Here is a 24,802-nt window from a genome sequence, read left to right as displayed (position 1 = left end):
CAGAAGCGTCCCATTAACATTGCTAAGCCACTTAGGGTAAGCCAGACAAACAACTGTATTTCTGCAATGCCAATGATATTTTTGTATGCTTTGATATCATGAGATGTTCTCATCACTTAGGGAGGTCAACTGCTGAGGAAACCATCCTGCTTTAATTTAGAAGCCAGCACCACGAGCAGATGTGAGCCAGCTTTTGTCGCATTTGAGCAATGCTGCGTGGGAACAAGCATCCCTCAGCAACTCCTGTGCTCTTGATATTCAGTGTCTGTCCTGGGCCCAAGGTGATGGAAAAAATTGCTTTTTCACTGCCCCTGCAAGACCTTTTATGCCCTTGTTGTGCTAGACCAGAGGCATGTAATCGATGTCCAGATCTATCCCGCAGGCTGTCAGAGCAGTCTGACCGGCTGATGGCCCCGCTTCCTGCACTGCTTTGTCCTGGGGCTCCTCCAATGTGGGGCAGGTTGCAGGCAGAAGAGTTGTTCTGGTAACTGCCAGGGGTTTTTTTGGCTGGTCTTCCTTGCGAGACCCACTGCATCTCCAGAAAGCCTCATGCTCTCCTGCTCTCCGGTGCTCTGTGTTCAGATGCAGCCCTCAAGACAGAGCCTGTGACCTGTGTGACAGATGGATGTCACCCCTGGGCTGGCTCCTCTCTGAGTGCCACATTGCAAAGCAATTAAGCCTATCCTGGGGAAGATGCTATCCTGGGTTGCAAAGCCACAGGGCTTTTGGGATGTCAGTTCTGGGATAAGATTTTCACTTGCTGGCGGGACCTCCGTGGCTCTGGATGGGAATTTCTGTGCTCCATCGTGTGGTGTGGAACTGCCCTTTGGGTCAGCACAGCTCACACAGAGCTGAAACCCAGCTGCTGTGACTGTGCTTACCCAGGGGCTTTGCCAGTACAAAAAAATGTTGGCAGGGGAAGAAGGAGGGACGGAGGTATGAATCTGTTAGATGATATTACATAAGGGCTTTTTCTTGGTGTTCACCTGCCCAGTTTCGTAAGTTTTGAGTTTTGTGAGTTGGTTGTATTTGTGTCAGTGATACAGTGGCAGCTCTTCAGACTCCTTTCAGGAGGGATCTCCTTTCTGTGGAACTGGCAGGAGATGAAGTATTGGTGCAGAAACACAACCTGGGCAGCTTTGGTAGCTGACTTCAGTTTATGAAATGGGAGATAGATTATTTATTCTATTTTTTTTTTAACCAACATGAGGATACTATTTAGGCCTTAGTGGAATTTCTCTTTTTTATTACAGTACATATATTTCTGTCAAAATGGGGAGAGGAGGAAAATGCATCCACGCAGGACACATTTCTAAATGTGTGGTTTGCTGTATGAGTGTTGCATGTCTGCTGTATGTTTAAAAAAAGATCAGTACAATCATTTGCTGTGTGAAATCACTTAACAGATCAGTAGAGCCCACTAATCTCTCAGAATGAGGCAGTAAGGGACAGGATGTGAGAAACAGGCTGTGTGTCTCTGCTGTCCCAGGACTTGATATGTAATAGTAAGAATCAGAGTGACAGATTGTCTGATGATGTGCATCCAGGGCCTGAGGAGAGGTTTGAGCTGGTACCTCTATATCTGACACTGGTGTTTTTCCTGCCTTTCTGTCATATATTCTATGTTAGCCATTCTCAGAGACAGGATTTTGACTTGCCAGCTGGTCTCATTTGGTGTGAAAAAGCAGCTCACACCTCTCCACAGCACCTCTGGTTTCTAGCTCGCTCTCGCTCTCTGGCCTGCTCTGTGGTTTCTATTTTGCCTTTGCTTGTTTCTTTTTTTTCTTAATTCCTTGCCACCAGTCTGCATTTTAGCATAGCACGGTCTTTTGCATTTTTTCTCATGAGTATGTTTAATTTTACTCTGTCATGTAAGCAAGACATCCCTTGGAAATTAAATTCTTCATGTACATCTCCACTTGCTAAATTTAGTGCCTTAAACCTCCTATGATAGTAGTGGCATCTTAGTTTGGGAATCCTTTTGTCATTTTTCAATAGAAAAATGTTTGCCATCCTTCACAGCCTTATAGATACTGCAGTAGGTTCAAGCAGGACCAGTGGTGCTGGGTGCTGTGGGTGTGAGTCAGAGGGAGAAGTGCCCTGTCAGAGGGATCATTCAGGGTTGTGGCAGCTCGCTGGAGCTGGCTGGCTCCACAGTCAGGATGGGAAAGAGGATGACAGTTTAACTATGACAGTAAAAGTCAGCATGGGATGTCTGTGCTCCAAAGTGCTTTTATCTGACAAAATAGTTGCAAATCAGTGCTGTCTCTGATAGCATTGGAGCTGGCCTGTCAATGTGTGAGTTAGTTCCTCTCCACCTAGACTGGTCAGTGTGCTCATCCCATGCTAAATGTATTCCGTTCTGGGCCTTGCTCTTTCAGAATAACAAAGGTTGTCTAAATCAGGAATGACTAATGCAAGACTAGCTTGTCCTGTTTGAATTCCTGCTTTGTCCTGCATTTGCTTTCTTGGTAAACAAGGACATATAGCTTGTTGGCCTTTTCCCCAGGACTGAAGAGCAGAAGAAAAATAGAGTTCCAAGTAGAGAAATTTGGGATTGATTTACAGCATGAATTCTTCTGTCTCATATCCTTCAATTCTTTTAAATTCTATGTGCTTTACATGTTATCCTTCCCTCACATGTAAACTGGCACATACATGAAGCTCTGCATATCTCACTTCTTTCTGGCATCAGTTTTTAATAACATCAGTGTGAAAGTTGCCTCCTTCCTTTTTCACTTGTTTTTAAAGAGTTTGCCTGTGTCTTCTGTGAGATTCCAGCAGAACAGGAGCCTGGTGTTTGCTGCTGCTGTTGTTTGTGAGGTTTACGTCAGTGGATTCCCTATGGCTTCGATGGAATTACACTGCCAGCTTTGCACTGGCTAATTGGGAGAAGAACTGGACACGTCTCCTTCCCCCTTCTTGCATGCAACAAGAGTTGATAATGATGGCTGGGTTGTACATTATTTATTGGGCACAGTGAGTGCCCGTGGTGCTCCAAGAAAGAGGAAGGAATTGGCTTCCATCAATGAGTTTATTATCTAGGTCATTCACTGACTGAGGCATCTCACATTAATATATTCAATGCAAATTTATTCCCTGAGGCAGTTTGCTCCTGAGCCTGGAAGAAAATATAACCGTGTGAGGAAAGTGTTCCTGTGCAGTCCAAATCCATGGTGGGATTTCTTGTCAAAGCTGTTCATTGGAACACGCTCCTAATACGAAAGCTACAAAGCTTTGTGCAGGGTGAGCCTCCATCTCCTAATAGGGCTTGGTGGGAGTATTGCTGCTGGTAATCAGTTTTCTACACGGCGGCCCACGCTTATCACTTCATTTTCAGTTTAATAAGTAGCAGTAAAAAGTCCAGCTTTGGGTACTTCCCAAGAACTGCTCACCAGACTGGTTTGTAAGGGAGGATGACTTACTGGAGATGGTTAAAAATGACCCTGCAATCAGTTTGCTTTTATAGAAGCTTGTCCCTTGTTTCTGCAAGGGACTCCTGATATGGCAGCTAAGAAGAAATGCTGGTTTACTTAGTCTTCTTGAATGTAATGGGATGTAACTATGGTCATTTAGTAGCTACTCTACAAGCAACTAAGCTGTTCTCACTTAGAGTGGAGCAGAACTGGGTGGAAACCCAGCTGTACTAAGATAAGCCACCTTCTTCTCAATAATTAGCCTCTGTTACAATAATCCTATCAATACCTAATGATAGTAACTCATTTCCACACTTTCAAACCACACTTTCAAACAATTAGCTCGAGTAACATCTAGCCTGTCTTGCCAATAGGGATGATGTTTTCCCCTGTTTCCTTCATTCTATAAAGGAACGTGCTCTGCTTTCCTCTTGCTGAAAGGTTTATCAAAACTTGGATCTTCAAATTCATCTTGCTTACGTTCAAGAAAGGAGCAAGGTCTAGAGCTGTTCTAATGAGACCAGACAGTGGCGCTTTAGTCTTTAAGGGACAAAAAGGGTATGATGTAGGCCAAATAAACAGTACAGGAATAGATAAAAGTTTCTTTGGCACATTTGCACAGGTTGAGGCTGATTTCTCCAGCTCTACCTAAAGCACAGTGCAACCCCCACCAATATTTACTGTTAAGGGTTAAGGAGGTGTCTCTGCAGGCTAAGACTCAGTGTCTCCACATCCTTAAGGCTTGTCATCCTCTGGGAGTGACAGTGTTGAAATGAAGAGCAGACCCCTGGGTTCTGGAGGATCAGGAATAAAGCGTCAAAAATCCAGGCTATGCTGTGCATCCTCACAGAGTGTTTTTCAGCCCCTTGTAGACAAAACAGGTTCATGTTCTAGTATGATCCTTTCCATCTGGGCTAATATAATACTTAGGAAGTCATCCAGTGTAGGAATGAGGTTTGTATTTAAATGTGATGGAGCACTCTTTCAGCAGGCCTGTGACTTGTGGGCTCTGGCAATTTGTCCAGGGCAGATCCAGAAGGGCACCCAGCAAGTTTTTGCCCTCTTCTGCCCCATGGGCAGTTGCTGTGCAGCAGGAGAGGTGGAGAGCTTCCTGCTTGAGTCTCTGCTTCTCACATACCCCATTTCCCAGCTGAGCTTGCTAAAGAAACCATCAGTCAGGCGCCTGGCAAGTCAGTGTGGGGGGCTGTTCGCTGTGGTTTTGGAGTCGTGCGAAAGCAACCGTCCATTGTGCTGCCTCTGCACAGGAGTGGTGGCGGCCGGAAGAAGAGGCGGGAGGCGGAATTTTGGGGCAGCTGGAGCCCTTAATCTGCTTTTGGTCAAAGCTTGATGCCAGGACGGCTTTTCCCTGTATTTTTTATCTACCAAAGGACTTGGTTAGTGATTTATCAGTTCATAGAATCACAGAACGGTTTGGGTTGTAAGGGACCATGGCAGGGACACCTTCCACCAGACCAGGTTGCTCCAAGCCACGTCCAGCCTGGTCTGGAACACTTCCAAGGATGGGCCAGCCACAGCTTCTCTGACCAAATTGTGCCACATCCTCCTAGGGAAGGATTTCTTTCTAATCTCTAATATTTTCCCTCCTTCAGCCAGAACTATTATCAACCTTGTGCTTCCCCAGCAGTTTCTGATGACCACTGTTGGACACATACCAAGCCCCACTCAGAGGTTACCTGTGGTCCCCTGGAGGGATGTTGGGAGCAGTGGCTGCTCTCTTCTCCCTCTTGGGTGAGAGCTGCTGCATGTGGCTGCACATCTGCAGGAGAGCAGGATGCTGATGCTGTGGTGTGGAGATGCTTGTGAAAGCCTGCGTGCTGTGGTACAGACAGGACACGATGCACGTTCATTTTTAATTCTTGATTGGTGCTGTGTCTAGCAAGGAGAAACCCTTTTGGCTGGTTATGTTCTTTCTGGTTAGCACTATCTTGGTTAAAATTCTTAGAATCGAAAGCTTCAGAAATTCTGAGAAGGAGCTTAGAAGAGAGAGTTGAAGCTATATCTAAAATCATCACTTGATTCATTTTAGAATTGCATGATTCTGATTCAGTCAAGAATAATATTGAAGGATCTGAGTGGATTTCTTCAAAGAGGAGCAAAAGGTCATTCAAGTTGTCACATGTTTTGGCTTATGTGGATGTGATCTCAGAAGGTTTCTGGTGTGCCCTTGCAAGTTTGTAATTTCCCTTTGTCATGGAGAAAGCTGTGTCTGTGATTAATATGAGGTCACTGATGTTATTTCTATATATAAATAAGCTTAGTGCAAAGAGACTTGCCTCAGCAATGCATATGCAGTACTCATTGTTTTTAAGCAATGCACTTCTTATTTTAGTAACATTTTTGAAGCTCCTGTTCCTGTTTTGAACATGAACATTAGGTGAGAAAAGAGTAACTAAGCTTGCAGGTTTTAAGTAGCCCTTGGTGTCCCCATGTTTGGCTTCTGAAAACATCTTTGTGACCTCAAAAAAAGCCCATCAGTGTTTTCCCAGTATAAGTTTTGTGGTTCGTTTCTAGGTTGACTAAACTTTCTTTTTATGTTACTAGTTCTGGTTAGGAAATTTCATTTGCAGAAAAATTTGCAGATCTCTCATCTCTGGAAGTGTTCAAGGCCAGGCTGGATGGGGCTTGGAGCCACTTGCTGTAGGTAAAGTATCCCTGCCTTTAGCCGTGGGGTAGGAATGAGATGATCTCTAAGGTCCATTCCAAACCACTCTATGGAATTTGGGTTTGCTGGATTTGTTTGTTTTTTGTTTGTTTTTTTTTTTTTTTAATTACTCCAGCTGCACAAAAATATGCTGTTTCAGTGCCTGATAATGTTTTTTGCTGTCAACAATAAGGATTTTTTTCCATTTTGAATATATATTTTAGCCATTAAATAGTTAGTTGCAAAATTCTGTACACCTATAGCATTTCTTCTTACTCCATCTCTGACAATATTAAGCAAGTATTTCCACAGGAACAGTGCTCTTTACAATAGACAGTGTTGTGGCTTGCTTCAAAGCCACAGCCAGAACATGTAGGTGTTTGAAGAGTACCAGATCTTTCCATCTCTCGCTGTGAATTTTCCAGTGGGTCAGTACTTGTTCAGACTTTCTATCTCAGTATCCGAAACCACCCCCCGTTTCATCTTGCTCTGTGTGGTAGTGCCCCAGAAGCCTTTCAAACTCTGCTGGGCTGCAAGAGGAGATTTTTACAATCATGAAAAGTCGAAATTCATGGTGCACCCAAGATCTAGTCAGCAGCTCCAGGATCAGTTGTTTAAAGCCAGGCTGGATGGGGCTTGGAGCAACCTGATCTAGTGGAAGGTGTGCCTGCCCATGGCAAGAGGTTGGAACTGGATGATGGAAGGTATCCCTGCCCATAGCAAGAGGTTGGAACTGGATGATCTTTGAGTTCCCCTCCAAACAAAACTCTTTTATGATCTTTTTTTTTTTTTTATGGTTCCATCAAACCCCTTGCTACTGTAATCTTATCTCAGGCTCTTTCAATGTAATGTGTATTAGGAATTGAACAGTGTGAGGTGTTTTTTTATCTTTCTTAATGAACTGTGCTTGTAATGTTTCCCTTCACTGGATGTGGGTCAGTCATTAAAAGGGACTGGATCTCTCAATTTACTTCCCTCCAAGGTGGTTGCTGAGAGGACAGGAACTAAGTGGCTTGGCTTTGTATTACAGGGCTTGGTAAATCTTAAAGAAGGCAAGTGAATTGACTTTATTTTCAGAGGATACAAATGCTGTCCAAGGGATTTCTGTCCTCAGCTGGTGAGAATTAAGGTAGAAGACTAAAACTGGTGTGACTTTTCCCAGAGTGAATAAAACCTTGCTTTGGGAATTACAGGAATGTGTCCCCACACAGAGCAAGTGCTGTTTGTCTGCACAAAGAGGGGCATGAGGTCCACATTAGCAGTGCCACCCAGGTGGGGATGTGCTTTTCTCCAGGAGGGAATTTATACTTTAAACACATTAGTGTGCTGGAGTTAAAAGCATATGTGTTTGTATATAAAACACATGCAACACTCCGGCACAGATAAAATGCCAGGCCTTCCATTCACAAAGAAAAAAAACCATAAAACCTTTGTCAAGGAGGGAACATGACAACAGTTGTCCTAAATATGACTGGCTTTGTAAGTGAGCCCGTCCTGCTCTTGGCTTACCCAGGATTGCCATGTGCTGGGGCTTGTGGCAATCCTCAGCAAAAGCTTTGTTTGGAGAGCAGAAGGTTTATCTGCAGGTTTGTGGGTCATGCTGAGTTTTGAATGGGAAATGTGGTCAGCATGCAAGTTATGTTCTCAATTGACCTGTCAGCAAAACCACTCCAACCATGTTTTGACCTTTTCCTCTACATACCCTCTCTGGGTGTCTCCACCCTCTGCTTTATTTAATCCAAGGTAAATCTTGGTCACATTGGTTCTTCATCTTGAAACCACACTTTGGAAAGGGAAAAAGAAATACTAAAAAGGGGAAATACGTGACAGTGTGCTGCTGGTGGGTCCCAACAAGCTGCTGTCAGCTTCCAGTTGTTCACAAACCCCTGGAGAGCCTCCTGTCCTTCAGAGGGAGGCTGGGTCAGAGTTGGGTCAGCTGAGCAGCACATCCCAGTGACATGGCACCTCGTCACCATCCGGTGGCTGGGGAGGGCTGGAGGCCAGTGCTGTGCAGCTCCTTCCTGGCTCAGCCTAATTGCTGGAGTCACAGCTCTGACTTTATGGTCACAAGTGGGTAGTGAGATCATCTCTCTCGTGAGGTAGATGAGGAAAACTGTAATCACAGACTTGATAGGACTAAAAATTGCTTGGTCTTGGACAGTCTGTCTCTTATTGTAATGCTTGGACTCAGGATTTCAGGACAATTTTTTTTTCCATATTATTTTTGGTACTGATGTCCAACCCACTGTCCTTCCCCATGTAAAACCTCACCTCTGCACCCTTTTTTCTAACTGCTATTTCACAGAAACATTTTGATTGTACTATTCCATCATCCCCACCAAAAAAAAAAAAAAAAGCCCAAACAGAAAACCAAACACATAAACAAAACCCACTGTACAAATAGGATATGATCTAACTTGGCAAAGCAAGTGTTGGCAGTGGCGTGTCCTTTCTGGGTGTTGTCAGCTGCAACCTACATTCTTTTTGCTGCTTGAAGACTTGATTGTAGCTCCCAGCAGTGGACCTCATGGGATTGGAGCAGAGACATGAGCAGTAACATCTGGACACCAGGAGCAAGCATCATACCTTCAGGAATGCTGGGGGAGTGCATGCCATGGCACTCCTTTTTTTTTTTTTTTTTTTTTTTTTTTTTTTTTTTGTACCTTTGGAAGCATCTAATTGGCTGTGCAGCCAGAAACTGTTGGTGCTTTAACATTATGTTCTGGGATGTGTGTACCAGGGATATGGAGCAATCCCATAAGTGGCTGGCAGGGAATGGGAGAGGGAGTATGTGGGCTAAAGTACTTTTAAACCTTTCTTTTCATCTTTCTGTGTGTCCCAAGCAGTTTCTCTCCTGTGACATGCCACTCATACTTGATAGTTTGCTTTTCATCCTTCTGTCTCAAATCTTTGGGCAGATCATCTTGCAATGTGGAGAGGGGATGGGGTGGATTAATACTGGCTGGGTATAAATGTTGGTCCTTAATAATTTCAGTGCTAAGAAACTGCCAGGTGAGGAAGTGAGAGGAGGAAGAGGGAAGTCGCTGTGATCAATTCCAGATCTGGGAAGAATTATCAGAGCTGAGGTGCTTAGGCTTCCCCATGGTGTACAGCCCACGCCAAGGTTGAAAGTTGCTGGGTTTAATCTCTCTTTTTTGTATCCTCACTGATGATGAGTGATGGGATTAACACTTTAAATGGCAATGTGAGGTGTATTGGGAGCTGTCTTCTAAAGACTGGCATGTCCCAGAGACATGCCATTTGAAACCTTAGGATTTGCCAGAAACATTGTTGATAACTTGATCCTGCACATAAATTAATTCATTGTGATGCTGGCAGGGGTGGTGTTGTGTGCCCCTCAATCACTTAGCTCAAGGCTTTAAAGTCATTGAAAAGACAGAGTTCTGGTGCTTTGAAGCAATTGACTCTTCTTGATGGCTGGACTTCTGTGGAGTCCAGGTACACGTTGCTTTTGTGGGTTTTGCCAAGTTTCCCTTGCACTTTTCCAAGCAGTGTGGCTGCTGTGCAGTGAGCTAGGTCTGTTTTTTGAAGACTCAAAGCCCTGTTTCTACCTCTGCTCCTGCCATCCCCATACACTGCTTTCCTTTTCTGTAAAACTGATGGTGTAAGATGTGCTCGGCACCCAGAGGGGCTTTGCTGTCTTTGGGTGGAAAGGTGGAGATTTGTAGGAAGGGTTTGATATGGGTGATGTGTTTGGAGTGCATGATCCCCTGTGCAGCTCCTTCTCTCTGTCACATAGGCTTCCAGCGCCGTGGGAATGTGACACCAGCATGGCAGCCTGGGTGACAGCCAGCACTGTGGGCCTTCCTGAAACTTCTACATCCACTTGTTATGGTTCCAGCTGTCCCCAGCACAGTAAAGATCAGTAAAGGTCTTTTCAACACTTGGTGTTGAAGGGAGGGGAGAAGCAGGAAGGTGCCTGTAAACCAGGCCCTCTGCAGAGCTGTTGGTTTGTGTCTGTACCTCTGTGTTGTGGAACCCCATCTTCCTGGCATCGAGATGCTGAGCACATCTCACTCCAAAATCCTTCTTTTTTAGCTTACAGTGCTCATTATTAGTGATCAAACATCATAAATAACTGAACTTTTCCATCAGATTGCCTTTTGCTGCAGCACCAGGACTTCACTTTTAGCTGTTGTTAAAAGGATGGTATTTGGCTCTTCGTATCTGACTGAAATGTTTGGAGTAGGAGAAAGTTGTGACCTTTCCCCTTTCTACCTGAGGTGTTGAGAAATTTGATGGATTATCTTGAGGACTAATGGATTTTAATGGTTCATTATCTCATCTGCTGTGGCCTGGTTTTAGAAAGAAGAAAGAGCTATTAGACAAAAATGGAAAAGCAGCAGTACACCAAATGAATTACATGTAGTAGGAAGATATTTTAAAAATAGTGACACACCTAATGGAGACTCAAATGAGAATAATTTCTCAGAAGTTTAGGATTATGCAATAAAGCCTATGAATAACGAGAAAATATTTCCCAGCACTGAATAGTGGAGAACAACACAAGTAGGTGAGTGAGCAAAGTTCTGGGGAGACAGCTACAGAGGGGTCTTTGCATAGAGATACAGGTGGTTTAGGGATCCCTGCTCCTTGGGTTGGATCCATGAACAGAGTACTGGGGGCTCTGCCTGATGCTGTACAACCCAGTGGATTGCCCCTAAGTTACCCCTAAATTCTGTCCTGCTGTAGCTGTGCGGTGATGGTCCCTGGGCAACCAACGAGACACAGAACCTCAGACCATGTGCAGACTGTGCTGCTTAATGTAAAGTCATAAATGATTCATGAAGTCTGCCTCGATTTGTTATGGAGGTTAATTAAAGCTGAAGGTGAATGCTGTGCCCTGGGAGACCTCTCAAGACTGAGAGAACTGCTGTTGCTTCTCTGCCCAATCTTTTTATTTCTCATTCTGTCTCTCTGCCTGGTGACTGTTCTGTTCCTCTCTGGGTCAAACCCAGGTCTCTGGTGTGCACTGGGCTACCTAGGCTTGCTTTTTCACTATTCTTTCCTTCCTGGGGGGCATTGTCCCAGTTCTAAGCACATCTGTGTCATTGCTTTATTTGGAGGAAGCTCTGCTCAGCATCTCATTGTGGTGGCCCTTGGAATGTTTCCATGTGGGAAGTGCCACCAACTTGCCTACTTGGCACCAGTCAATTAATTTATTTCTTTATAACTGTAAACAGAAGAAGTGGCACAATTTCCTGTGTTTTCTGCCAAGTTAGGTTGGGCTCATGTAGGAGACAGAAGATACTCTTGTTGATAATCTCCAGATCTTGGCGATAGAGAAGGGCAATTCCTGTGTTGTGTGCTCAGTGATAGACCTAAAACATGAGCTGTCAGGATCATGCCTTTGCAACTCCAACTCTGGAGCTATTGAAAGATTTTTGTTTTGCTGGCAATAACTGGTTGTTGAGGTTTATTGATATGTTGTCACCGTTAATTGAATGGAAATAGAGGATTTTTGTGGTTTGGTTATTGGTCAATGCTTTGAAGTCCCCTCAAGAGCAGAAACCCTGTGCCACTGTCAGCCTCTTTTACCAGCAGTTGCACACACAGGTGTCTGCAGGCAGATTTCCATACCTTGCGTATGCAAAGCTGATAGCCTGATAGCAGCTACTGAATGTGAGCATGGGTGTATTTGCTGTAATCAAGTGTTCAGACAGCTGAAAATGAAGCCCTGCATTTGCCATCCTTTAATTTAGTGGTCCTGCATTGATGTCAGCATTTGCCTTTGGGAAATTAAAGTAATCTGTGATTTTCCTTCCCATCCCTTAAAAAAAAACTAGCTGTAGGAGGAAGACAAGAGAAGTTGGAAGGAAAATACAGGGGTGGACTGGACATGGTGGTATTTGGCACAGTGTTACAAAGATGTGTGGTGAATAATTAAGGTTTAATTGTGCTCAGCAGAGCTAAAGCTCTGCTTGTATGTGCTTGTGGTAGGGAAAGGCAGCATCCATCCTGCCCACACGATTCTAGTTTCACACGGGCTGTGGGAGGGAGCTGGGGGGCTCCTGCCCCTTCTCTCTGCACAGGGAGGCTCAGAGCAGCCTTTTCTTTCTGCCTGGCATCTCCCCTGGGCACCATGTGCTGTCACTGGGGGATTCCAGCAGCTTTGCTGTTCGTGGCAGTTCAGAGTCATCCCACGCTTGGCATGTTCTGTGCCCTCAGGAAAGGGACCCTCACTGGTAGGGTCAGGTCATTCTTCATGTTTTCTTCTCAGCCCATTTAGCAGCCTAGCCATCTCTAGCCCCACACTTGTAGGAGGCTGTGGATGAAAGCTCTCCTCTGTTGCAGACTCCAGTGTGTGCACGACATTATTAGACTCTCCCACGTCCCCCCCCATTTTGTTTTGGATTTCACTTAATTTTCTAAAGGAGTGGGTTCTTACTCAGTGATGGTGCTGTTGGGATCAGTGCCTTGTCTTCAAGAAATTTCAGTACCATGGGATTTATAAACAGGCAATTGGATCCTTTCCCCCTGGCACATAACTTGGGAAAAAGGTAAAACATCCCTCTGGAGACTTGGTGTTGTTGTTTTTCTTTGAAAATATAAGGAGAACAAAAACATAATAGCCCCTGAACCAGTCGTGTCTATGTTTCTCTCTTTTTAACTATATAACATTAACTTTTTTTCAAATACGCTAAAGAGCATCTTCCTGCAACCATTACTTGTAAATCATTCATTGCTTTAGAGGTATTTCTCAAAAGCAATATAAGTTGCTGTAGCACCATAGGAGCAGGCTCTAGCTCCTGCTTTCAAAAAGGTTTTTTTGTTTGTTTTTTTTTTTTTTTAAAGATTTGAAACCTCCTTTTTTTATCTGTATTATATTTGTTGCTCTTCAAGCAGGTTTTCTTGGCAGGAATTTTCATAAGATAAATAAATCTTGTTCCCACCTCAGCAAATCTCCTGTAGAGGTGGGTGATTTCTTGGATGAAACCAGACTAAAATTGATTAAAGAGTTCAGGATTGGCTAAGAGTCATTAGTTATGCATACTTGTTCATGGCTGGTGCACAGCTTATAATTAGGCAGCTTGAACGAAAACAAAAGTAATATTTTAAGCAGCTGTCCTGAAACAAAAAATTAGAATGACAATATTACAGTAATAGCTGGAATAACTGGTTATAGGAGTTTTGGGAGAGACTGACTTTCCACCCATATGTGAGTTTAGCTGCACAGTATTAAACTTTGCTCAGGTGAGCTGTCAGGGCTTTCACACTCAGGGTACCTGGACCTGCTGACTGCAGGTGGGTTTGGCAGCTCTTCCCAGTGCTGTCCAGGTCTGCCCCAGCACCTGTGGTGGGAATTGCTGCGCTGAGCACTTGCCAGCCTCTGCAGAAGATACTTGTTACCCTGTTGTGTGTGTTTGGCATTTGCTTTTTTTTTTTTTTTTTAAGTCACCCTAATTTGAATCGTAAAAAGTGCATGCTGTGCATTTGTAGGAAAAACACTTTAATGTGTTGGTCTGGAAATGCAAAATCCCCTTTGTACTAGACAGCCCTGAGGATTTTCAAAGGTGTCTGACTTGATAGACAGGTGTCTGTCAGCCTCAAAAGGTATAAGAGGGACTGATTAATCCAGACACTGTGTATTTGGCTGAGAAAATTGCCATTTGACCTGTCCAAGGAGGTGCTACCTTATTAAAATACAGAAAGATCTGGCATTCCATAAGCATGATCTGGTAAGAGCTTAAACAAGAAAGATGACAAGAAATAACTAGAGGCATGTGAAAAAACAGCTTTAGCCTAAACCAAATTTTCAGCTCTTTCGACTGAGCCTTGGGAATTGCCTCTACAAACGACTGATTACATATGCAGTTCTGTTAATTAAAATTAAAAATTATGTAGGAAGTCAAAAGATATAGCTACTTGTTTAATTAAGCTAATGAAGTCCCTAGGTGGCTTTTATATTTGCTTTACTCACTGCAAGTGTCTGGCCTGTTCTGTTTTTGAAGCCATGTCAGCATTGACATGCCTCAGAAAAAGGCTGTACTTCTAGGATGCTTATGGATTGTGCCTGTGGGGAAGGAAGGACAGGGCAGCAATGGCAGAAGGGATGTTCTAGGCTCCAGGGTAAACACAGTCATCTCTTGTGTCTGATCCAAACACAATAAAAAGATTCCCACTGATTCTGATGTGCTTCAGATCAGGCTGGATTATCTGTTAGGGTGTGTGTGTGTGGGGAAATCTTATAAACTTGCATTTGCGAGATGTAGCGCTCTTGTCAGGTTCTGTGTTGAAGATGTCTTTTCATCCTGGAGACCCACCTTATCTACCTCATCTTGATTTTGGAGAGTGAGCCACTTGCAGGCAGGCACCCTTTGGATCTGCCTCTTCCCATCCTTTCCTGGGGCAGGCTGGGCTCTCTCGGAGGCCAACTCACTCTACCTGCTCTTCAAGTTCAGTGGATGCTTCAGCTGGGTGTTGATATGTTGCCTGAGAGATTTACCCTCCTTCTGAATTTGTTTTCCAAACCTCTTCCATTGATGAATCACGCACGACCAGTTTTTATTATATGTGCGAAGGCATGTGATTAAGGAGCCCTGTTTTGGTCTCCCTGCATGTGCTCTGCTCCTGAACTGATTTATTTTTTGTAATGCAGAGAAGGGGAGTAAATAACACCTGCCCTATTGTTGGGAAGGATGTCAGCACAGTTTTTTTCTGGGGAAGGTGTGTGAGGTGGTTCACTGGGGCCCCTCCTTGTGGGAAACCAGTCCCTGGCAGCTCCCTTTGAAGTCACGTGGAACAGCAGGATCCCAGCAAGTTCAGGCATGGGGCACCATGTGAGTGGTTTGGGTTAGGAGTGGAGTTCCTAACTCCCAGCACGCTGTGCTGGCAGAGGCCTGTGCCTTGCAGTGGAGGTGTAATGAAGTCATGGCTGAACTCACCATCCTTACCTGCCCATTTCCAGCTTGCCTGCCAAAATCCTCCGGAGCTTGTTTTCCCTGGTTGGGCTGTGAAGTTCAGCAGAAGTTAAAGCGTGTGCTTAGCTCTGGGCCAAAATCTTGTGCTGTTCTCACAGGTACAGCTGAGCTCCAGCAGTTGATCTTTTCCACCCCTTCTGCTGTGGACAAACGTGCTGCCTTCATTTCCTTGAGGGTGACTAAAAGATTTACTGCACTGATGAGCACACTTTCCTCTCCCAGTGGGCTAAAACTTGGCCAAGTTACCTCTAAACCAGCCAGAAAGTCTATGTTTTTCCTGCTGGTTCTTCCCTGGGGGACCAGGCTGAGGGTGAAAGTGCTGGAGAGGGGGGAGGGTGATGATTGTTTACGGGTGTACCTGCTAATGGTATGATGCTGCACGCCATCAGCTTAGTTTGATTTATTCTGAGATCACTGCGCCTCACAGCATTCACAGTATCAGACATGCATAGCATTTCGTGCTTCTCCTTTGCTCCCAATACAACAGGACTTTCCTTTGGCTTTGATACTAAACCTTCCAGGCATAAGCTTGTGATTCCCTAAAATAAGTTATCCCGTGCCAGATCTTTGGCATTAGGAAACTTTGTACATATTACCCTTTGATGATTGTCAAATACATATGTTTGGTTACATTCCTGTATCACTTCTCTCATACTATGGTGTAGGAGTTCCCCCTGAGCATCACCTGTGCTGCCTTCAGGCTGTTGAGCTTCTCTGAGCCTCTCCTGCTTTCTTTAAGAAAGAATATCAACTGCTTTGTTGACCCAAACTGATTTCATGGTCTACTTTGGATTTCATTAACTCTGTCAAGATTAATACCGCGACACCCTGTTTCTCTGTAAAAATGCAGGGGTTTTGCCTTTAATGCCAATGCTGGAAAATGAAAAAGAGAGAAGAAGTGAGGAGCAAAACTTGGCGTCTGCGTGGTGCTTGTGTTCCACCCACGCTGCTGTTGGGAGGCTGGATCCCGAGGGTGTTTGCTGGTGTTGGGACGTGCTGGCATCATGGAGCTGTGCCAGCATGGAGTCAGGGCTTGGGCTGCCAGCCCAGGTCGGGTTATCCCTTCCATGGCTGGAGGGCCAGTCCTTTGGCAGTTGCTCCCTTTTGAACTGCTCAGGTCTTGTTAAGTAACAGAACACAGTGAGAAGCCCTCTGTCAGTGAAAGGAGGTGCTGGTGCTGGAAGTGCTTTGGTGACTGGAAAGATTGAAGGAGGGCTGATACCAGGAGTTCCTCCTTTTAGGGGCACAGTGGGGTGCCAGGCTCCTGATCTGTGGGTCTCTGGTTTCAGCTGGTTCTGGGCAATTTCTGCATGCCCAGCTCAGGCTGCAGTTGCCGTGTCAGGAGTTTCCCACAGCGTGGGAACTGTGGCTGCACTGCAAGGCTGACAGCAGTGCTGGGGTGTGAAGGTGGTGCTGTGGGTGTGAAGCAGGGGCAGAAGCATGAAGGGCTGTGCTGCAGAGCTGCCTGAGGTCACCCCTAGGGCCTGAGCAGGGTGCTGGCTGTTCACACCCAGCTCAGCTCGTGGGGCTGCCCCGGCACCGCAGGTCCAGCAAGTGTGAGCAGCTCACAGGCGTCAGCTGCTGCCAGCACGAGGCCACTCTGGAGTGTGGCCATGGCTCTGGGTGTCCCCATGATGGTGGGAAGCATGTCCTGTCAGGCAGGTGCTGCTCTCAGGGAGCTGCTGATGTTTCTCAGGCCAGCTCAGCTCTGTGGTCAGACATTTTCCTTTCAGGTTTTTAGGTCAGGTGTTATTTTCTGTTTCGGGCATGTTCCACTTGTCTGAGAATTATCTCAAGTACCGAGTTGGCTACTACTTAGCAAGTCCAAAAGCCAGACTTTTCCCTGTGGTCTGTAATAATTTCATTTAATTTCATAGTATGTTATCTTTTGTTGTTCTGTATCAATTTAAGACTGGAGAAACTCTTAAGACTGTCTGGTCTAAGCCCTTGTCTCGGACAAGAATTCCCCATTGGTCCTGCGTCCATCAGTGTTGGTGTGCCAAAGTTTCAGCAGCTCCTGGCATGCTGGGGCTTCAGCGTCATTTGGAGCCTTTCAGCTGTAATTTTTAATTAGATCCCCCTTAGATGTTCTGTAAGAAGATTTTGAGTGTAGCTCAAGTCCTCTTGGCTGAGTGCTCTTGGACTGTGGTACAACATGAGCACAGCTGCTTAGTAGGTGTAGGGAATTTGGCTGGTGCTTAATCTTGGAGTCTGGAGGGGAGAGAGATTGTTTTATAACCCTCATAAATCTCCTGCTATTGCTTTCTGAATTAGTTTCTGTTTTGTGAGACTCCTATAGGCAGGGGACTGTGCTATGCTGGGGGCAGAGGAATCTCCTTTGCAGAGATGGAGAATGAGGTGTGTCAGGACTTTGGGCCAGTTTTTGTCTGTGCCCTGTGTCGATGGTGGGTGATGCTTTTGTTGCATCTCCTGGCCTCATCCCAGATGCTTGAGTCCTGACAATCCTTTGATTTTAAGACTGAACAAGGAGTACAGAATTTGTTCCACATCTCACCAGAGATACTGTGTGTCAGAAGAAGGGAGGAAGGATCCTCTTTGTCAGTGTGGAAGCAGGAGTCTTACCTATCCTGTATGGAGACTGGCAGGAAAATGATAAGCACTGAAGAATGATTTTGGAAACCTATGTAAGTAAGGATTTTTCCATAAAACCTGAATTCTTGGTATCCTGTAAATCAATTTGTGTGATTATATGTGATTATATATTTTCGAAAGAACCATCTCTTTACAAAGCTGCACATCTCTCCAGGGAACCGAAATTTAGGCAAAAATGATGCATGATATTGCTGGAGTTGGAATCTATTTTGAAATGTCTTCAGTATTAATGGAGACAGAGGGCTGTTCAAACACAGCTTCCTAAAAACAGTGTAATATGCTGTGCAAACAAGCACAAAAATGAATATTGAGTCAAGACTAAATATTTGCTTTAAAATTTCCCTGTGAGACTGATTTTAATTTTTTTTTTAGTGGAGAATGTAGTGTCCATAAAATCAGCATTTGGGTAGGACTTTCCCAAGCAGTTGTAGCTTCCCTGTTTTGTGTCCCGCTGATAGGAGTGTGTGTATGGCACCTTACAACCATAGCTGGAATCATATGAGTGAGATGTTTGCTCATTCTTTTTCCTGAAAATATTTCTTCTGCTCATCCTAACAAATTCCCGGCAGTTTAAATAACAATTTCTCTACTTCTGCAACAAATTGTGGACTAGGGAAATCTATGGCTGTCTGTGTTTCCCCTTCACTTACCCCAGAAGGCTGTTTTTTTTTGGGCTGTGTCAGCATTCTGTACCTTAACCCTGCAGAGTCAGCCCAGCTCAGACACCTCCTCCCACCTACAGATGTGCAGGTGCTTTCCTTCCATTTGTAGCTTGGCTGTTTTGGCTTCTCTTTAGGGTTCACCTTTCTGTTTTTCCAGTATCTTAACATTATTGCCTGTTAGGTTTGTGGCAGCAGCATTTTTTGGAAACCAGGAGCAAATGCCTGGGTCAGGAGTGGTCCATGGAGTGGCCCTGGCTTGGGGAGCTCAAGTTGATGTTGGGGGTTTATTTCAGTGATGTGCTGGGTGTTTACACTGGAGAGGAATGAAAGGGCTCGCAGGGTACAGGAGGCAGCCTGAGCTCATCATCCTGTGGTTGCACAGGAGGAGCAGGGAGGGTTTGGATCAGCAATCTGTTAATTCCCCCAGAGAGCTCCATTTTCAAAATTCCTGTTCTGCACAGGTGATCCATACCCACGAGGTGTGAAGCTCCTCTTTGCTAGTTTCATCCTTGAAATTTGTGGAAAATTCAGGATGTGTCTTGTTACTTCTTTCTTTGTTTTTGCATTTTGAGATTTCTGTGTGACAGCCTGACTGAAATGTCAGGAATCCTTAGCTGGCAAATAGAAAAAAAAAACCAACACCAAAATCAAGACCTTTATTAAAAATGTATCTCAAAATGAAAAATCTACTCACCAAAAAATAAATGCTTTCTTTCAAGGACAGGCTGACTGACACTGGGATTGAATCTCTGATCCCTAAAATTATGTTCTGTATCTCTATCTCTATCTAATTTAGATTAAATGACAAGAAGTCCTTAGGTAACAGCACTAACAGTTTTCTATTTCCTATGGTTTAAGGCCAAAAGATGATTTATGTAAGAAATCAGCATTTGCCTCAGCGATGATGGTATTTTGAGAGACTGAAACAATTTTACTGAGGTAAAATATAATAGAGAGGAAATATCCATGTAATTCTTGAAACAGCTGCACATTGATCTTTTCAGAGAATTCAGTGTTAGTCCCGCTTCATTTATCTCACAAATTGGAACACTATTAACTGTATTTTATTTTTTTTAAATTATTTTTTCTCTAGCAAGGCTGAGTTTGTTCAGCACTTCCAGGAAAAACACAGGACTCAATTTCCTTATTTTTTTATGGAGCCCTGAATGCTGAACAATTTGGGCACCAGATGCTTGATTTTTTTTTTTTTTTCAATTAAGGTGTGCATGAGAATATATACACCTTCAAATATTATCAAATATTTGCCTCAAAGAAACCAATCTTCTAACATTTCCTTTCCTCTTTTTTTCAGGTGGATTTGGAGCCAGAAGGCAAAGTGTTTGTTGTCATAACTCTCTCAGGAAACTTCACAGAAGGTAAGGGAGTTGCTCTGGCTTGTTTCCATTCAGAGCTGGTCTGGCCTGTGTCCCTGCCATCAGTTCCAGAGCAGTGCAGATGTTTGGATTCTTCAGGGGCCCCGTGCTGTGGTGTGCCTGAAGTTTTTTGAGTGATGGGGGAAATCTGGAAGGGGCTGTTGGTGGCAGCTGGAGCTGTGGGTGCCCTCTGCTCTGATCTCAGACCTGGGGAGCTCGCTGGTCGTGATCTCTGGTTTATTTCCCTGAAGTTGTCCTTCAGAGAGTTGCTTTTGTCACTTGTGCTTTTCACCTGGCTGCCTCTCCAGGGCAAGCTGAGGAGAAAGCAGAGCGTGTTTGAAATGGAACATGTTCAAAACATCTGGATGGTTTTTGTTCCCTAATGGTTCACATCTACTTCAGGAGCATTTCTGTTTCCTGGGTTCACTTTGCACAGGAAGCTTGCAAGTTTTTAGTGTGACAGCTGCCCTAAAAAAGTATCTGGGCAGTCTTTTTTTTTTTTTTTTTGGTAACTACGTTTTATAGTGTGATGGTTTTGATGTCCCTGTAGTTTATTGTGATACCAGTTATGAGTGTGGATGTGAGCTGTGCTGCAGCAACCCAGGAAATCTCTGTGTTTGTAACCAGACAGCAGGGAGACTGCCAAAGTGTGCTGGGGAGGCCTGGAGGAATTTCTTGCAGGGATGAAAAGGATGCTAGAAATTTGCTTTAATTTCCTATGACAGAGCCAGGGATGGAAAGAGAAGAAACTGGAAGGCTTTTACTGACTTACATCCCAGTTTGTATCCACATGCCGTGCTTGGCCATTTAAAGCATGGTGGGCATGAGTATAAATCCAGAGTGTGTTTCAGGCCTGTGCTGGTGGCTGAGCATGTTGCTAACAAGGTCTCAGAGATGAGAAATGCAGAACTCAGATGTTTGTACAGCTACTGCTTTCCGAGGGAAATGGGAAATGTTGGAAATAATTTACTTCTCTCTCCTCTGTTGTTCTGAGGATGTGTAGACTTACAGAAGAGGAACATCAAAGGTGGCTCTTGGGTTTTTTGTTGTCTGGTTGTTCCCATGTATGGTCACATTAAGAGTTTCCAAGAAAATCTTAATCCAGGGCAAGCCTGATTGCAGATACTGATTTTTCCCAATCATTGGGTAAATGAGATATTCATGAAGAAGGGGTTTCCTTCTGATACTCAGAGAGGTCTTGTTCATAATATCATATTTAATTCTGCTTTTGTCTCTTTTGCTGGAAGTGTGGAGGCTCTGAATGGTATTTGAAATTTTAAGGATTTTTTGGAAGAAGTCTGAGAATAATTAATGACTTGAAAGCTCAAAAAGCAGCTCCCCCCTCATTCCCCTGATCTGGAGGGCAGCCACTGCCACATCCTCCCTGCTCCCTATGACTTCCTATGCTGAGCTGGTTGTTTTGTTTATGGAAATAGCCAAACTCACAGGGTCTCAGGCACCATTGTCTACCTCCAGTAAAGTAAAAGTCCAAAAAATGGGCAAAGAGAGGGAGGAAATAGGGGGGATAAGAAGAAAAAATAGCAAAACCTAAAAAACCCTCAACAAAATAATTGAGACCGGGGTTTTAGACCCACCTGAGACTGCCTTATTTTTTCATCCTATTTTGTTTGTCCTGTTTTGCTTACTCATAACCGGCAGTCCTGGTGATGCTTGGACATTCCCTTTAGGAGTGGTGGTTTTTTGGTTTGATCAAAAGTTCTTCTGACCAAAATCTTAATTTGGTTCTGCTCACCTACAGCAGGGATGAGGGAGCAGGGTGTGACCACTGTGAGTCTGACAGAGGCATTTGAGAGCTGTCAGGATGTGAGGGCGTTACAGCAAACATGCAGCTCCAAAGGGGTCAGTTCTTTGCAGGTTCCCATATGGTTCTTCCGTCCATCACTGCTACCCTGCTGTTTTGAGGCAGGGAGATCTGCTGTTTGATGTGTTAAAAATACATGTAGTGTTTCAGAAAAAGAAAGGAACAGAGCAATAGGAAGTGAGGGAGGCCTAGAGAAATTATACCTGCCTCTCTTTATTTTCCCTGCTTGGATATACTTGCTGTGCTAAGCTGTATCTGATTATATTAACTACTCTCATTCAGCTGACATTTCCTGTGTAAAGCAACCAGTGCAAAATTAAAATGAAAATCTCCTTACCTTGGGAGGAGATTACCTCTCTCAGAAATCACGGAATACTCTGAGTTGGAAGGGACCCACAAGGGTCAGCAAAGTCCAACTCCTGAACTCCCCGGGGTGACACATCCCTGGTGGCCCAGGCACCCAGCTGGGGTGGAGGGAAGCACACTCTTCCCCAGCCATCTCCCTCACTGTTTCAGTCCAGGCTGTTTTATAGAAAAGGGGAGGACTGACTTCTGCCTGCCAGACTTCAGGCATTGCTTAGGGATTGATTTCCTGCCTCTTCTCAAATGAATTTATTTACTCTTTTCTGGGTTTTCTTTATTTCACACTTTTAGGATTTTTTTTTTTCAAGTCATCAAATTTTCTCTAAGTCATACAGTTCCTTTTGAAAACTCTTATTCCTTTTGCTCCGGATATAAATATGATTCTCCCTCCCAAGGGTGTCTTTAGCATTTCTTAGCTCTCTCTGTGTCTCCTTGCTTCTGCTCTCTTAAAAATAGTGAATGTGCCTTCTCCGAGGTGTGTTTTTGCAGTGGATGTGAGGCATGTTGGCAGCTGAGGAGCTGGGACCAGGAGCAGGGTGCAGTGTGTGGGACCACACCAAGCCCTGCCCAGCCCTGGGGACTGCAGGAGCTGTGGTTTAACGGAACCCAGAGAGTCCTGCTTCCCTCCCTACCTGTGATCCCATGTATGTGCCAGGAATCTTGTGGAATCTGGGATAATCCACAAGATCTCAACTCCTGCAGGTCTTCTTTGAAGGGAGGAAATCTGCTTTGTTGCTCTCTTACACACATAGGGCTCTTGAGGTGCCCCAGAGGGTGTTGCTCAGCTGGTGACATGAATTCAGACCTGCTCTCCAGTGCTTGTTGCTTTTCCCACTGAATACTGGTTTCAGCTGTGAAAGACCAAACCCTGAATTAGCTCTTCTTGGGCAGGATATGATTGATTTGAAATAAAAAGCCTTGCAGTGAGTGTGGGTGAACCCCCGCTGTGGTTTGTGCCTCTGGACCCCTGTGAGAAGTTAGAAGAGGTTCCCAAGAGCTGGTGATGGTGCTTGGGCCAGGGTGTTTGGCTGCAGCAAGGTCAGGCTGGACACTGAGAGGCCCCAGGTGTGTGCCTGGATGGATTGAACCTCTCCCCTTGCAACCCTGGAGTCCCAGAGCCAGCCCAGTCCCCTAACAGCTTTGCCTGCCAGGTGCCCTCAGTTTGCCACCTCTTTTTCTGTTTGCCCTATTTAATTCTGAGCAAAGCTAATGAAATTAATACAGATGAAGTATTTGACTGAATTAATGAATGAAGCAAGCCCTGTAGAAAACAGAGTGTTTCTAATTTAATGCTTTGATCTCTTGAAATTTGCTTTTTTTTTTTTTCATGTTGTCACTCAAAGTGATAATTCTGGCTTGAAGTTCAGTTTTAGTTTCATCGTTCTAAAGTAAGTAATGGTTGTTGCTTTTCTTTCAGTGTCAGTAAAGACAATGACAAATTTGAGTTCTGGGCAAGAAATAGAATGACAAGAATATTGAAAGGCCAAGTGAGTCGGTAGAGTGGATATAGCACCTATTACTAAATATTTCATGTTGGTAGGGTTTGCTGCAGCAAGGAAGCATAGAATCATGTTGGAAGGGACCTTTAGGATCATCTAGTTCCATCCCCCCAAGGGGGAAGCTGAACCCACTTACCTACAGGTAACCTAAGAAGCAGGTTCAAGAAGCCCAAACCTGCTTCTGGATCAGGAAATGCTTCTTTGTTTTGCAGCTGGCACATTCGAATGGTTTGTCCTCAAACACAGATTCTCTTGGTCTTTTGCTGTCATTTTTCTTAGAATACATTTTTCTAACACAAAGTTTTTTCAAAGAAGTAATGTTTTCTCTGACAGGTACCACTAAAGATCTGCAGCCTTAAAGTGTCAAGAGGAACATAAATATTGTGCTAACAAGATCTTTGCTCCGCACTATAATGTAGTTCCTCAGCCCCATAAAATTTCTGTTGACAGATCTGTTATCAGGTTGTTACACAACAGGGAGGAAAAAGAGTTTTACCTATCCTCTGTAAGCTGCAATAATGACTGTTTTCAGCCCATCTTTTATAGTTAAGGGAATAAATACTGGAAACTAGGAACTGGGAGTAAAAAAAATGCCCTGTTCTCATCCCCTGGTTTTTGGGCCACTCTTCTCTTTTGATTTACTGGCTCTAGCAGAGTTTTAAAGCTTGTAGTAGACACCACTAGAAAACCTGCTGGTCCAAACAGGACATATCAATGCAGAATAAGATAAAGAAAGTTCTGCTCTCTTTGGTTCACAGTCTGAGGACATGAAAGTCTTTAATGTCTAGCCCAAAGTCCTATGTGGCAGAGACTAGCAGGAGACGTGCATTTCTACACTCTTGTATTTTTTTTTTTCCAGTGTCTACACTTTTCTCAGCACTTTACATTTGTCACACCTATGTGCTGTAGGCAAGGGATTTCCAGACCCACTCCGTGTTGGTTCAGCTCTGCATTTTCAGATGGAGATAGGTCAGGACAGTGTTGAGTCTCATGAGGGAAAAAATACACCCTAAGTGTGCCCTGAGAAGATTGAACCCTTACAGGGACCAGGAATGTAATCCCCAAATGCTGTGCATCTGTGTGTGGCAGGCAGGTGAACTTCAGTGGATCCCCAGCCTTGCTGAAAGATTTCAGTCAGGTTAAAAAATAAAATGCCTGGTTAAAAAGTAGAAAGTTTCCTGAAGCTGATCTTGAAGTCCTGAGCAGGTATTGATCTCCTGGAGGTCACATTCTGCACACCCCAACAGAGGTTTATCAGCCAGGCAGGGGGAGCAAGAGCAGCTCTCTCCTTGTCCTGAAGTCTCCATGAGTTTCTTTTTTCATTTTTCAAAGTGAAACTTTAAAAGTGTGCACATTGCATTTCACGTGTAAACATTGCTGAGAGAACCTGTGAGAGCTTACCCCCTGGAGCTCTGGTATCTCACATGTGTCTCTCTGCCATTAAAAAAAA

The 24,802-nt window shown here is 44.4% G+C and overlaps 1 protein-coding gene across 3 annotated transcripts in view; it reads left to right on the top strand.

The window, feature by feature from the left end:
- PRKCH (protein kinase C eta) overlaps window positions 1–24,802 on the top strand; it is a 113,736-nt gene that overhangs the window by 7,299 nt on the left and 81,635 nt on the right. Inside the window, exons 1-2 of one of the 3 annotated variants that reach the window (XM_038139593.1) lie at window positions 16,837–17,665; window positions 19,608–19,671. In XM_038139593.1, the coding sequence (XP_037995521.1) occupies window positions 17,648–17,665; window positions 19,608–19,671 (82 nt within the window). In that variant the 5' untranslated portion in view covers window positions 16,837–17,647. Of the gene's footprint in view, window positions 1–16,836; window positions 17,666–19,446; window positions 19,516–19,607; window positions 19,672–24,802 lie in introns of those variants that run through there. The other 2 variants (XM_038139592.1, XM_038139591.1) reach the window with 2 other exon arrangements.

Source organism: Motacilla alba, chromosome 5 (assembly GCF_015832195.1).
Source record: "Motacilla alba alba isolate MOTALB_02 chromosome 5, Motacilla_alba_V1.0_pri, whole genome shotgun sequence".
Taxonomy (NCBI): Eukaryota; Metazoa; Chordata; class Aves; order Passeriformes; family Motacillidae; genus Motacilla; species Motacilla alba.
The sequence above is the reverse complement of the archived record's forward strand: the minus strand, read 5'-3'. Positions and strand labels throughout refer to the sequence as shown.